Source organism: Bombus vancouverensis, chromosome 14 (assembly GCF_051014615.1).
Source record: "Bombus vancouverensis nearcticus chromosome 14, iyBomVanc1_principal, whole genome shotgun sequence".
NCBI lineage: Eukaryota > Metazoa > Arthropoda > Insecta > Hymenoptera > Apidae > Bombus > Bombus vancouverensis.
Genome location: NC_134924.1, coordinates 5316408 through 5332572, shown reverse-complemented (window position 1 = coordinate 5332572; position 16165 = coordinate 5316408). Strand labels below are relative to the sequence as shown.

Here is a 16165-nt window from a genome sequence, read left to right as displayed (position 1 = left end):
AAAACACAATGTGTACCTGACAATTTTTACAATTGTACCTGATATTATTCGGTAAGGTTCAAACGGCCTCGTTTCTGTCATAAACTTCCAAAAATTCTTCACTTTGATTTGCTGACTATAACTTATCTTTTTATCAAATGTCAATTCTATACAAATCTTCGTGTTTTGTGTCATATTTAAATATTCCGCCGATTTTTCTCACATGTAAATACGTCACTTCCTTTTAAGAAATATTACTAGCATCATTGTAGACATGTGAATGGGATATCTAGTAACATTTAATGTTACCATTGCAGCTAAGTCGATAATATAAACTTGTAACCAAAAATACCAAATTTCCAAGCTCGTGTATTTTTTAAATCCACATATATCATATTATATTAAACATTTTAGTAATAATTTATCAATAATACAAAAATAAAAGATCGTACTGCCAATAACTAATATTACCATACTATGGTAAAACAGAACAAGAGCGGCAGCTTTTAAAAAAATGTAGTTTCGACATTTCGCAAGTAAAAGCGCGTCCTCAAAAAATATCATTCGTTAGAAGGTTCAATCGGCAAAAAATTGATAATTAGATACTTGGATGAAATATGATCGAGCGTGTGGGTGCAGTTTCGCGTGGGTTGAAAATTAAGAGAAAAGGAAAAATAAATTAACCGTGCAAGCGCGATGATGTCATTGCCCCGACAGGTTATGAGCAGTGCGCGCCGAGGATGTCAAGATGGCTGCCACGTACATCTGATCGGAGGTGTGTGCGCTCGGGAAATTTGACGCCGAACTGTGATAAAAGGGGCTGTCTTTTTCGAGTTGCTGACATGGTGACAGTGCGAAGTTAGTCGGTCTGTATCCATGAGCACCACTTTGTACACCCTCGATGATAGTTTTTGTCGTCGCGGCCGCCGGCGGCTCGCATTGAACCATGTTCAGCAAAAAACTTCATGTAGACGTCAAAAAGTCAACACTGAAGATTCAGGATGTTAAAAAGGATAGCGCGACTCGGTTCAAGCATCTTAAAATTGTACTAGGTGAGCCTACGTTTCATTACCGTAACCGTTCTTTCTTATTGCTGTATGAATCAGCTAACGTTAATTCGTTGTGAAAATTAATCATGAACGAGGAGTTGCCAGTTAATGAATACGACGATAGTTAAAGGAGAGGGGCGGCAATTTTGTTAGTATTTGCCGCCTACACACCAGTACCGAGATGGTTTTAATGCTGTCGTAGAACTTCTGGAATTTTTCCTCCCGAAAATAATGTCAAATAATTTTTCATTATTCTCCTTCTTATTTTGTACAGCTTTTGGTACCAACTGTTGTAACATCTTTGCTCTTTTTTTAATAACGTAATTTGTTTTTTTTAATTTTGTATGCTATAAAAGTAAAAATTATATGAATAATTTTGAATAAATGTATTGATTATTGTATATTTTAAAATGATATCAGAGAAGGTTTATATAATTTCATGTTTTAAAATATATTGATAAATCGTTGAAGAATACTGAATCTTATTCTATAGTATTTTTTAAAAAGAAAATAATTTAGCTTGTATGTAGTTGTAATGTGATGGTGTAGTGTTAAGTAGTAGTATCTAATCACCAAACCGCATGACCACAGTAACCAACCTATCGTGGCCTCCAATTTTAGCTAATGTTACATTATTATTATACATAGATAATATTATATGCTTAAATGTATAATCATCAACCAATAAAAACTTCTGTAGGTTGTTTATGAGTTAGGATGTTATTGAGAATACATAAATGATTATTGGAAGAAGAATTATACAAGTTGACATCAAGAACAGTGTTATTATTTTTTTATTTCTTATACACATAATTCCCTATTTTTTAAAATGTAATTTTGCATTTATTCTGTGCTGGAAATAAATATTTACTCCAACTTGCAGAAAATATAAATGCTTTCTATTATACTTTTATGTAATTTGTATAATTTAATTTTTTTTATTAAATAAAATAGAACTATATAACATTTTATAATTTTACAATTGTACTTATATCGAGAAGAATGATATTGACAATGGTGATATGAGAACATAGAAGGAAAAAGGTTCTACTATATAAGTGTAAGTGTACAAGACCAGTGGTGATGTAATAGAGGTTTACAGCTCTCCCTACAAACTATAAACCAAACCTCTTGTGAAAGAAAAGTAGCTGAAATTTCTAATCTTTAGCTACAATAATTAAGGATAATTGTCTTCTAGCATTTCTAAATTTATTGTTGTAAATTTTATAATTAATATCGTAAAAAAAATTTTTAAGGAAACTTTTTTTTCACTTTTTAATAATACAAAATGATTTTTTTAGTAAACTAAAAAATTATGTAATAATAATTAATATATACTTTACTATATATTAATTATTACTATTATTATTTTATAGAAAATGTGGATACTGATGAAGCAAAGGGGTTTTTTGAAGGCAACTTCAGTCATGTCTATTTTATTCTATATGATTGTTTTGTATCAGCTGAAACAAATCTGCGACAACGAGGTAAAAATATTTGCTGCTCCATGTATACTATATTTCATATTTTAACAATATACATCATAACTGCCTTGCATTGTAACGTAGATGTGACTGCAATTTCTGTCGACCAAATCATATAGTTTTATTTATAGAACTATAACTGTATTAAAAATATTAACTTATAATTATATGTAATATCTGCAAAATGCTAATATTATCATTATTTTACTATTTGCTTGTTTTTCTATTTTGCTGCCAGAACTTTCCTTCCACATTGGTGAGTAATAGACAGATGACAGAGTGTATATTCCTTGCATGTTGCAGTCTGCGTTCCATTAATCTGACCATTACATCTAATCTTACACAAGTATAATATCATTGTAATTGGCATATACACAAGAGCTCTATAGAACTAATGCTTTTTTCTTTTTCTTTTTTTTTTCATCCATGAAATATTAAGCAAATGTTGGCTGATTGAATATTGTACATTTAATAAATATTTCGTTTATAGTGCATAAAGCACATAGAGAGGAATTGGAACAGGTGTTGCAACTCTTGGAAAAAGTCTTAACACTTCTTCCTGAGCTGCTTAATAGAAGATGGCAATGTCATAGTCTAGCAAGGATTTTACAAAAGCTTCTACATCCTGGTAATAGTTGGAAACTTAGAAGAGAAGCTATAAGGTAAACATATACTTAGTAATGTTGTTATGTAAGAAGTTTTGTGCTTTTATATAATGTGTATTAAATTGTTTTTAGATACTTTATTTTGTGGTACCAAGCACTTGGTGAAAATGCTCCTGATCACATTCACCAAATGTTTGCAAGCTTGATACCAGGGTTTCCACCGCAACAACCATCTCCTTATAAGTCTGAACGTAAGATAGATGGAAAGAAAGATAAACTTGTCAAAGTTATTGGTTGTGATGATAAAGATAAGAAGGAATTTTATGATACACAATTGTCACAAAGTACTTTTCATGATAATGGTTCAAACCAGTGCCCTGTCACTCAAGTTGACAATGGACCTATTTTACCCCCACAAAGTGGGGAAAAGCCTCTTGATAATGAGACTGTTCGATTTTTAGAAGCATTACTTGAATTTATGGTTACTCAGGTATATTTACATATTTTGAAATAATGCAATTTGATATTACCAAAAAATGTACTAAGAAAACTAGTATTTATTTCCTTTACAGGTTGTAAAGATAGAATGGAGAGATAAATCTTCAAGACAGCACAAGACTTTTCAATTTTTATTAGAACGTTTTAAAACTACGTATCTTCGTCATATTTGTCCTGAGTTTGATGAGAATTTTTCGTTGTACAAACCGAATTTGGAGTTGCCTACGATGCGAAAACCAACGAATCAGAGTCAGGATAATTATGTATTGTGCAAAGTTGCTTTGATTAAGTGGATCGCTAGTTTTACCCATATCGCTAGAAAAGATGCTCGTGTCGCACATCTTTCGCATAGGTATTTTGTTACAAATAGTTTAGTATTTTTGATGAACATTACAATGATTTTACATAAATTATGGCTAAAAAATTTCTATTTTAGCACAACTCCAAATGAAGAAAATACGGAACCAGAGCTTCGTCGAGTTTCCGTTACACAAAATAGTGCTGACTCAACTTTATTATCTCCCGAATCAACTGTGTCTCAACAAGAGAATCAAAATCAGGAAGATAGTAGTGTTTCAGCAGTCACTCTTGTTAGGGATGTTCTATATGGAAACAGGGATAACGTGAATTTCGTACATGAGCTATACAGACAAGCATTTTTGTTAGACTTTAACCATGCTGGTGCTATAAGAAAAGCTATAGCGGTTTATAAAGATTGGATTCAAATGAATGTAAAGTTTTAATTTATAATTCTTTAACACTATAATAATATGACCAGTGATACTTACTTATTTTTACATTTTTAATTAGGAATTACCACCATTCATGTTGGAACCATTGGATAGTCATAAGGAAAGGGATTTCGAAGAAAATCCGAGAAAAGATCTAAATGATATCGATAAAAGTCCTTCGGAAAGTTATCGTCAAACAAGATTGAGAAATGATTCTTACCTCGGTGCTATACACAGAGAAAATTTATTTATAAGAGCGGGGCTACAAAATGTTTTGCAAGTGTTCATTACACAAGCTTCCAACGTCTTCTTCTTAGAGAATTCTGGACCGAATGCATCTTTATCATTACTGGAAGAACAGACCGATAGTTGCAAAAGAGTTTTGAACGTATATCGATATGTTGTAATGAATTCTCGATTAGAACCGGGTACTTGGGAACAGTTGCTTAGGTAAATACCTTCAAAATCATATTTTCCTTTTTAAGTAACAACATTTTATTTCGCAAATTTGTAATATTAATTTTATTGTATACATATTTGCTAGAGTATTACTACAAATAACATCACTTGTTTTAAATGAAAAATCTTCTCGGCGCAAGATTCAAGAAAGCATTGGCGGTAAACTTGCCCCTGCCATATTTCAGACTTTAATCGTTACATGGATTAAAGCTAATTTAAATGTTGTTATTTCTACACAATTGTGGGATCAGTTCCTGGAAGTGTTGACTTCTTTAACACAGTGGGAAGAGCTAATTCGAGAATGGGCGGTAAGTTAAGTTAAAAGTCGTGTTCTGCATACATATTATAAGAAATTTAACATTTATATTATTTAATATTTTATTATTACTTTATAGAAAACATTGGATACTTTAACAAGGGTGCTTGCCAGGCATGTGTATAATTTGGATTTAAATGATTTACCATTAGATAGATTGAGTGAACAAAAAACTAAAAAGCGTCGTGGTGTTGGAAGCCGGGCTGCTTCAACCGGAAGTGTTCAACCACCACGCAAAGGAAGTGTCGATCAAGATAATAATACCGTATCTAAAGAAAATGTTTCAGGTAAGAAGTTTTTATATGATTTCTTATCTCTAACGTTTAATTTATCATTTCGAAAGAAATTAGATATTTATTGTTAACAGACCACCCGATGCGAGACTTAAGGAAGGTACGACCACTTCCTCGTAGTGCAAGCGATAATACGATATACAATGGAAAAGCACGTACAAAACTTCATAGAAATCGCACACATACTGTACACAGTGGTATTCCTGGTAAGTGTGGCCTGCCAAATATCGAGTCTCAAGGTTCTTCCTCTTAAATTTTAGTTGGATAATCTTTCTCATTTGGTAGTGCCATCTATGTTGCTGATAATACGTGCAATTTATTTATAACTTTGTCTCTTACTTTTTTGCTTTGTCGCTGACACTTAGTTAAAAATAACTTCTCTGGCGTCGACCAGACACTTGTCTCTCTTCATACATCTCTTTTTATTCTTTTAATACGCCTCTCATTCGCAATATCCTTTTTATTCGTGCTTTCTCCTAATTTTAGACGATAAAGCTCTATTTAAATTGATCCGGTATAAACAATTCTCTTAGTGGTTGTGGCTTATTTGTGTATTAAGTGTAAACAAATTTCCACACGCGCAGTACTCCCCCTATCGATAGAGCAAGATATGGCACGACTATTGTCAAACGGTACTACTTCGTCGTCGACAACTGGTCGGAAAATGTTACCGAACAGGCGTGCTAAATCTTTGGATAGCATTGTAATAGTCGATAGCGAACCACCATCACCACGTTGTCCTTCTCCAACACCGAGCAGCGGAGTCGACAGTAACAAAGACAGTCCGATACAGATAGAAAACATTGACGGCAGTAGTATCGGTAAGTATATCGTTTGCTGCTGTTTAACATTTGCATCAAGATATGAGAACATCATTTTTAATTGCATAACAACGTGTGATCATTCTTATGATTTAAAATTATTTCTTATGTTTGTTTTTCTTTATTTATCGCACAGAAAATCATAAATATAAAACTAACAATGGAATATTTGATTACTTTGATAATGATAATAATAATAATGCATTATTCCATCCAACATGCTTTGCTTACCTTTTTGTAAATTAACGAAACTATGTATACGAGAAATAGCTTCTTTTTATAAGACAGAATTTGATACACTTCTGAAATAAATCTAGCAGTATATTGCATATTTCCATACGTTCCTAATACGTTTCTGTTTAGTTACTAATAAATTTTGAGTTTCGTTTCAATCGATGAGAAAACTTCTCAAAAGTATTTTAACTTTATTAAGAGTTTGTTTCATGTAATTCTGTGATCACGAATAATTAGTAATTATGGTAATTTTGTGATTGTATCATCAATTTGCAGATACGAATGATGCATCAGAAAGGAGATCTGTTATGGCAGGTGGTGGAGTTCGCGGATGGTTACCCGATGTTGCGGTCGTATTATGGCGTCGTATGCTATCAGCATTAGGAGATGTAAATAATATTCAAGATCCTACCCTTCATGGACAAGTTATGGATTACCTTGTTCAGCTTACACAAACACTTCTGAAAGTATGATGTTTCCTATTTTGTCATAATAATAATATGTCTTACATTGCATTATTACACGTTTTATATTGTTATTAACATTTCATATATCGTTTAGATTCGCTTGAATCAAGGTGTGTCTGGTGACAACCAAGCGACTCCTCCAGCTCCAGAACTTATACCTCCACTTACAGTCATTGCTCCATGGTGTTTTAAGGTCAATATTAATTTGTTATTTTGATATTATTTTTACATTACTATTATTAATGTAATTATTTTCTAGGCAATACAACTTCCTAGTCAATATGAAGTTGGCAAATTAGCAGCATACCGTTTGATCTGTCTTCTAACAGTTCAACCACAAGATATTAATTTGCCAAAACAGCACTTAACTCTTTTTTATCGTGCGGTCCATAGTGGTATCGTTAGTAATGATAACAAAGTGTTACATGTATTGGTCAAGTATACTGGTCCTAGGTTGTTCAGTTTGAATCTTCCTGGATCTAGTCTTTTAATCTTGGATTATATTCATGCTGCTAATGTAATATTGAGCAATCAGGATATTCAGGTATTACAAAGATTTTACGGTAATTTATTAATAGCATTATTAAATTGTATATTATAAACTAAATTGTAAATTATAGGCACCAAGAACTGAGGCCGTTTCGATTATCGGATCGTTACTATCTTTACCAGCTACTACAGTTAAATTACCTGTATTGCAACCTACTGCGAACGATATTGTAACCATGACATGTCCAGATGCAAAGGTATCAAATGTAACAGTTATTTCTTTGGCATTAATTTATCGAAAATACCTTAATAAAAATTGTTTTATTCTAGGAACATATAATTATGATACTTTTGAGAAGTTGTAGACGCGAACCAACTGGCATTGCAAGATGCATAGCTGTTTCCAGCATTGCTATGTTTGTATACAGGGAATTGTGCTACAAAAATCAACATCCACGAATCCCAGAAGCTGTTACGGTTCTTCTCTTAGCACTTAAAGTAAGTTTGTCGAATTCATTGTGGGTAAACGGTTTTAAATCAAAAATAATTCCTGTGTTAATTTTCTTTGACATGTAAGATAGTCTGCATGCTATACAATATATGTAACTATCTTATAGCTATTTAATATTTTTCTATTTGGGTTATAGTTTTTAGTTAAGTAGTAAACACAGTGTAATGTATTGTTAAACGTAGTAGATATGTAATAATAGTAGTGAGAAATTCAGTGTCTCTTTCACTAAGTCTGATTGACAGCGGATGCAGGGAGCAGAACGTCGCAGAGCTGGTATCTGTTATCCACTAATGGATCAGGTAGTTTTTCTTAGATCAACTAACTTTTTGGACTCCTCATTACGTGTTGTTACAGTATTTACCTGTTGACTGATGTCTTCGTGTCTGTTTAAGGGTGTCATCGCCATTGCATGGTGTATTGCACGGTTGTGTGTGTAAAACGTCCAGTGATATTTCGATGTTTTTAATCTTATTATATCTTACATATTACAGTGGTTCATAGATGTGGGTTAAATATTTTGCTTTCTTCTTTCCCCGAAATTTGTCAACCTATGGAAAGATAATACTTAGAATCTTTAAGAAAAAAGATCAGATTTTTATAATAAATTAAATCAACTTGGGGGAAGGGAATTCTAACATCAAAGAACGACAACTATCCTATTTTATATGTTATCGATTAACTGTTCTATGCTATCCCTATAAAACTAATTAGAATGAAATCATAGATAAAGATTAAAATATAATATAAATACGATATTTTAGTTAACAATTTTTCTTTCTTATCTTATAGGCTACTCATGCTACTGTTGCTCAAGTGGCATGCGATTCTCTTTTGTTGTTATGTGATAAAGCAGATATTCTGCTAGAGCTATATCCAAATGTGCCATGTAAAATAATTCAAGTAAGTTTTGCCATCAAATTAAAATTTACTAAATGTTAAGTTTAATTGGTATATATATAATTATTTTACTCGTATACTTCAGATTTTATCGGAAACACTTGGATATATGAGCACTCGAGAAAGACGCGGTCCTTTGACGATATCAATGTTATTCTGTTTGGGCGAATGGGCTATGCACCTTGGTCCTTCCGTTCTATTACGCGTTTTTCAAGGAAAACCTCTGTTAATGACTTTATTTACGGTTAGTAACATTTTCAACAATTTTTTTTAAACATAAATTGAAATATTCATAATAATCATATAACATCAAAACATACTAAAAATATTGCAGGTTTTGGATAACATAGTACAAGATACAATCGATAAAGATGTATCACAAACAAATAAAAGTCATGAGGATGAAGATGATGATTTTGATCCTGATATTACTTTAGATAACTTAGCTGACGATATTTGCGCAAAATCACCCCGTCGAGGCAATACTCAGTCCGTTCAGTTAGCAGCAAAGATGGTAGGATATCATTGAAATATTTTTTCTCACAGACTTAAATTTAAATTTCAATATTTCTTCTTAGGTAATGATGCATTTAATAAATCATTTGGGACATTTTCCAATGGGTATTGGAGCTGCACGTTTATCTTCGTTAGTTGTCGAATTAGATGATGTACCAGGAATCGATGGGGATGAGCTATCTTCTGCAATTTTTCATGCGCCAAATATACAACTGTTGATGTTGTCAAATTCTGTAATAATGTCACTTGTTGAACTGGCAGCATTAGATGCACCCGGCGGAGGTGTTACAGCTGGATTAACAACAGCACCATCATTAGTCAGGGTATTATTGCGAGATTTAGCAGGGAAAGCATCCTGGGATAGTTCTATTTTATACAGTCAACCGTTTGTTGAAGACGATGTGCCGATTGCATTTACAAAACATGGTAATAAAATTATTCGTTAATATTTCAATTTTATTATATATTAAATATCTTCAGTTATAATATTCATTAACATTTTTAGTTGAATGGAAAGCAAAAGTACATGGAGACGATTTGAGCAGTGTTATAACATCTCAAACATGTACACCTCGACATACGATAAGACATCGTGAGCCACATATATTGCCTACATTTGCAAATGCCGCGAGTGATATGGACAATTTAGATGATGTAATACTTTAGTACTTTAAAACATTAATCTATATCATTAATAATCATTTTATATTAACTTTATATTTTTATTTTTAGCTCTTACAATACATAGGACATACAAGTCCGGAAGTATTAACTAATCCAGAAATTGCACTTAATGCGCCTGCTAATCCACCACAAGGTCAATATCTTGAGAGTGAAACCATTGCCACAATTCTCAACCAGAGAAACGCTGAGCAAGAGCATATCAATAATTGGAGTCAGCACATTAGGTATGCTATATTAAAAGATATAATATTAAATTTATTCATATCATTGGAATATCTTTTCCAGCATGTGTGCGTCAGCAATAAGTCCACCATCGTGTCGTCCACCTCCAGCACCGTTTCATCACTGCCGTCTTTTATTTTCGCACTTGGGTTTATCCGGTTGGGAACAACGTAGAAAATTGCATTTATTATCCAAAAACGAAAAACTTTTACGCGAATTACGAAATCTCGATAGTCAACGATCTAGAGAAACGCATAAAATAGCCGTAATTTATGTCAGCCAGGGACAAGAAGACAAAAACTCCATATTAAGTAATGTCACTGCTAGCAAAGAATATGAAAGCTTTATTGCTAGATTGGCTTGGGAGGTCGAACTTGAATCACATACAGGCTTTCTTGGAGGCCTTGTACCTGGAAAAGCATCTGGTGTTACAGCACCTTACTTTGCAACATCTTTCACTGAAATCCTTTTTCATGTAGCAACAAGAATGCCTTCTGATAGTCCCGAAAGTTTGTTGCAAAAAGTAAGTGTTAGTTATTCACGAAAAAAGTATATTAAGATGAGAGACTTAAAGTAAAATTATTTCAGACACGGCATCTCGGTAACGATGAGATTCACATAGTTTGGTCAGAACATTGGAGAGATTATCGTCGGGATATTATACCAACTGAATTTTGTGATGTTTTAATAGTAATTTATCCGTTACATAATAAATTATATAGAATCCAAATTTCTCGAAAACCAGAAATTCCGTTTTTTGGACCCCTGTTTGATGAGTGTATCGTTGAAGATAAAGTTTTACCTGGGTTAGTGAGGACAACAGCATTGGCGGCAAGTAGGGCAAAACGATCGACACTTACATTATATCAACATTAGTAAGTGTGCCATTTTGATTATTTATGTTTAATAATTGTACTTCTTGATTAATACGAAATACTTTAGTTATGAAGAGAGAGCGAGGTCTATCGATACTGTTATGAGGAATCACAAGGAAGCTACTACATTTGAAGAATTTACAGCCAATGTATATTCACCCGTACAGCCGCCAAGTCCGTTTAGTGGGACTTCTTCAGTATCTGGTTAGTTTGTATATGTTAGTAAGAAAAGAACAAAATCTTTTTTAACTTTTTATCATTTTCTTCTTTGATTTCGAAATAGTTGCAATTAAATTCTGTACATAGTTCTTGTTTTATAGCAATTATGAAATGGATTATTTTTATTCGTTTCCCATAGAAGCTGTGAGTGACTCATAGAAATTAAACTATTTTTAATAGATTTTGCACGAGTTTAGATATCAGTTATTATTATTATTTTTGTCGATATCATACTGTCAGGATCTACAACAAGCGTGCAATCCACAGCATCGTCAAACCTCGCAGCAGCGCTTATAGATTCACATCAGGGCCGATCGGGACTGCGAAGTTCTTCAGCAGCGAGCAGTGATAACCGCGCGAATAGAGGTGACTAATTCAGTCCACTAACCCCCACCCACCTTGTAACACCACCCAACAAGGTAGTATTATAATTTATTTATTTTTTTCTTTGCTGTTTTTCCAATGTTTTTTCGTCTCTATAAAGTGTATCCTGTTTATTTCTCTCTTTTGATAGATTACCTGGTAGTGAATTTATATGTTATAATATGTTGATAATTATGCAAACCTATACACCATTTTTAAGTTTCATCCAATGGACTCCAATCTATCTTTACTTACATAAAAAAATAATAGTAAATTTATATAGACACTTTTCTGATTTATGATGACATTACACATTTTGCTAACATTTACAAAAAAGTATATATATATATATATATATGCAAACATCTGTGTATTGATATATATATATATGTATATACACCTTCTTTCCTCTAAAAAAAAAAAGAAACAAGGCTGAAGATAAATATATTCCAACTATTATTTATTTAATATTCACATGTCTCTTAACTATATTTTTGTTTAACAGTCTTACACAATCTATTCAGAGGTAAAATCTCCTTTTTACATGCATATTAGACATAGCTCAAGACATACTTTAAAACATTCATGTCATATTACATGTGTCATTTTATTAATGGTGCTTTATAGATTGAAAATACTGTACAATACTATGCATATACTTTTCTAAATAAATAATACATAGTAGACTTTTTTCTTAAATTTTTTTGTATTATAGTTGTTAATATCAATGAATACAAATTTATAAAAGCATCTATAACTTGAAATAGTTTTAAGATAATATATGTATGTATAGTATTGCACATTGCAAGTAGTTGTCCGCAACTCATATAGTTGTGCCTATTTGTAAATGTAGGCAGTCATGTCTCTATCACAACCTAAAAGTTAAATGTAAAATATGTCACTTCATAAAAATGATGCAAACAATTCAACACTTAAATTTTCTAACTTCATTTTATAAAATTTTGTTTACATACAAATAAAAATAAAAGTAGAATTTTTTTACATAATTCTATATGCATAATTAGCATAGACTAATTTTTAATTATATATTACTTTTTTTTTAGCAAATTGCACGTAAATTTTTGCCATTAATACATATGCATACATGACAAAGACTGTCATTGCAATTATTATAATACATGTATTTATTTCCTACATGATCTCTAATTGAAAGTGCACAACTTCAATCAAAACAATTTTTTAAATTTTATTTCCAGTTTCTGATGGAAGCAGGGTATGGTTTAGTAATGATACTCCAGAAAGCACAGCACTTCATGGAATATCTCCCAGACCCGTAAAAAAGATGTCGTTCAAAACTGGACCGAAACAGAGAGCAAACACTCAACCCACGCCTCCAGATAGTCCAAGATATAAATAAGAAGTTTTGTACTAATACCATAAAGAAAAAAACATTTTTTGCACAAATGGTTGTTTGGGCATATCCTAGATATTATTATCTAAAAGAATTCTTTAAGATGCTATATGTTACAATAACATAAAATAACTAGCCCACAATTTCTGTGCATTGAAAGGTAGTAGATGCATAAGCGATGTAATGGTAGATTCAATGATTCAGCATCTTTAAAATGAAGAAAGAACAATTTTTAAACAGTGGGCGTCAAACATCCGATTAGTCTTAGCGTTTTCTGTTTTCCGTCCTTAGGTTTAATTTTTATATTAAATGTACAGATCGTTGTTTATTTGTTGCAACGTGAATATTAATTTATTGGAACGTAAATATATGAGAAGATTTAACGGATCATAGGTAATACAATAGTAACTAAATATTTGTTATATACACTAGAGTCACATGACAGCTATTTTCATTGTACAGTACTTTCTTAAGATCAGTTTATCCTTGTACTTGAATAGGTAAGCTTAAATAATTAATATCGATTAAAGCTTCTATCTTAATTTATTTCAAAGATAACGAGCTCCTCGATGTTATATATATACATACATGCCTTCATAAAAAGAATTATTTTATTTCTTGTAATGTAATGAGGTGATAAAAGGACGAACATGATTACCATAATCACAGGACGCGTCTATATGAGTGTTGAAATAAGAATCAAATGTTATTTTTTAACAACAAAGTTTTACTAATCAATGTCATGTCTCTTAGGTACTGTAATAAGTTATAACTTCATTTGTTTGATGTTGGTCCGATCTCGGCTTGCATTGTCGAAGGACAATAATTTAATGGAGTCTTTTAAAAAATCTGTTCATACGTTACATTCCATACAAACAATCGTTTCTATATGCTATTCATTGTCCATAATTTGAGTGAAATTTTCAATATGTCTCCATGGATGGTTAAAGCATTCCACATACGTTCTGTGTAATAAAATTTGACAGCCAGAGCTCTTCTTGTAACACATCAAACACACAAGAGAATTGTTTAAGATGAATGAAACGTAGAATGAAAATTCACATGAAGAATAGTTTTTGTTGTCATACCATAGGTACACATACTTGGTGCTTTACAATACGTAAAATAGAAGTATTTTAAATACTGTGTCAAAACGTGTTATTTCTGAGTAACAATAATAAAACTGAAAGAGTATTTGAAAAGATAAAACAGAAGAGAATTGAAATGAAATGAAATTGAGAAAAGTATTGGAAGTATACAGAGCAAAAACAGAATGTGAATTTGTTTGCTTCAGAAAGAATTCATCTTGTACACAGTGATAATAATCAAAGTATTAATACCATTCTTCGCAATTGAATATATAAACAGAATTTTAGGAGAGAAATTATATTATATTGTGGTGAATATATTCAATGTGGTATTCAGGTGTTGAGATTGTAATAAATATACATTTCGAGTTTTTTGACCATTTTGAGGATTATCAGAAGAATCGCATTCGAATGTGTAGGTATTTAGCAACGAAGTTGTAGGTAAATAATAATTACCGATACGCAGACCATGGCCAAAGCAGCATTATTTTTTCACTAATTTATAACGAAGTAGATTGAGAGAAGAAAAGCAGTGTGTATATGTATTGTACATAAATTGTTAAGTACGTGAATGACGTTGGAGTCATTGAACGGGAAAATTATTCTCTGCGAAACATTGTATCGCTATATTATTGAACGAAAAAGAATGAAAAATATTGGTCTATATATATGTGCGTATTATACATATATATATATATACATACAAAGAAGAGGGAAAAAATGAACTTATTACAGTCTTGCGTAAGAATGCTTTTACAAATCGTATTTAAACATTGTACTTAATTAACTATCTTTATTAGTATCATTATAACAATCGCTCGCTATTATTTATGTTATGAATATACAAATTGCTGTTAACATTATTAGCACAGCATCAAACTATTTTTCTTACTGGATAATTACGCTTGTAACATCTTCGGAATTAAATTTAACAATGATAAGCTGTGAGAAAAATTGAAAAGAGTCATTGAAACATTTCCATAAGAGATAACAATGCAAATGGTTGTTCTGTTAGTAACATTGAGAGCTTGAATTTATATTACTAAAAACAAGTTATTTTGATCTTTCCAATTTGTTTGTTACTTTTTCTTTTTACAAATTGACATGATCAAATCTAAGTCTATGTGTATAAAAAAAGAAAAAAAATACTAAAAAACATTTAAAGATATTTAATTGTTTACGCAAGATAATCTGCATTATACCAATTTTACCGCATCTCTTTACTTGTATGAGAGTGTCTTACACTTTATTTTTCAACTATTTAAAAATGGAGGATATGTACAAAAGGTACGAGTTTATAATTCGTCACTTCTATATCGATGTAAAACAGAGTTAATATATATATCTATATATATATACATACAATTATTATTTTATACAACATTGAGAGGAATACTATATGTTACCCTCTGATTCAAACTTTTTGCCAAAAAATAGAATCGCGTAGATACTTTCTTGTTCATGTGAATTAAACAGCGAAGGAAAAAAAAAAGATTGCAATTGTTTCGAATCATTAGTCTAACGGGGACATCATTGAGGTATTTATGGCAACTAGAATTTTGTAGCGCCATTTTGCGGCTCCTCGAGTAACGAATAGAATTTCTGAAATTTTTCATAAAATTACAATGCTGTACAATCCTGTATTATGAAATTGCAATTCTGTAAGAACGTTTATAGAATTTGTAGCAATATAGGACAGGTAGTAATTGAGTAGAGAAAAAATGAAATTATGTATTTGCATTCATATGAACACGTTAGGCAATCTTTTTTTTTCTCGTAGAAACGTCATTCGGAATTGACTTAATGCGTTATCCCCCTGTAACTGAAATTCATTATCCAAAGATTTCTCTGACATCGTACTGATTGTACACATTTCTGCGATGGAATGTACATTTTATTGCACAATAAAATTATGATGATTGATTTCAAGGAATTCCATATAATTTCGTGAAAAAAGTTTGATAATTATTTATAAAACAGATTATTTCAAGAT

General features: G+C 31.5%; 1 protein-coding gene across 6 annotated transcripts; it reads left to right on the top strand.

Annotated features, from left to right (window-relative positions):
* Positions 1 to 517: 517 nt before the first annotated feature.
* Positions 518 to 16101, top strand: LOC117159358 (putative Rho GTPase-activating protein CG5521). Of its 6 annotated transcripts, none has more exons than XM_076624065.1 (27): positions 518 to 1031; positions 2405 to 2515; positions 3003 to 3174; positions 3250 to 3607; positions 3690 to 3967; positions 4052 to 4346; positions 4426 to 4796; positions 4891 to 5113; positions 5201 to 5408; positions 5489 to 5620; positions 5999 to 6235; positions 6746 to 6936; positions 7031 to 7129; positions 7196 to 7480; positions 7557 to 7682; positions 7756 to 7923; positions 8726 to 8836; positions 8919 to 9077; positions 9168 to 9347; positions 9412 to 9775; positions 9855 to 10003; positions 10082 to 10257; positions 10319 to 10778; positions 10844 to 11130; positions 11198 to 11334; positions 11617 to 11768; positions 12930 to 13137. In XM_076624065.1, exons 1-26 carry the CDS (start codon positions 926 to 928, stop codon positions 11721 to 11723), a joined length of 5490 nt encoding a protein of 1829 aa, XP_076480180.1. In that variant the 5' UTR covers positions 518 to 925; the 3' UTR covers positions 11724 to 11768; positions 12930 to 13137. The 6 variants fall into 6 exon arrangements, 5 of the variants coding, with proteins under 5 accessions (XP_076480180.1, XP_076480179.1, XP_033195002.1 ...); XR_013060004.1 differs by having other exon boundaries at positions 519 to 1031; positions 11590 to 12238; XM_076624064.1 differs by having other exon boundaries at positions 519 to 1031; positions 11617 to 11715; positions 12930 to 16101.
* Positions 16102 to 16165: the final 64 nt, after the last annotated feature.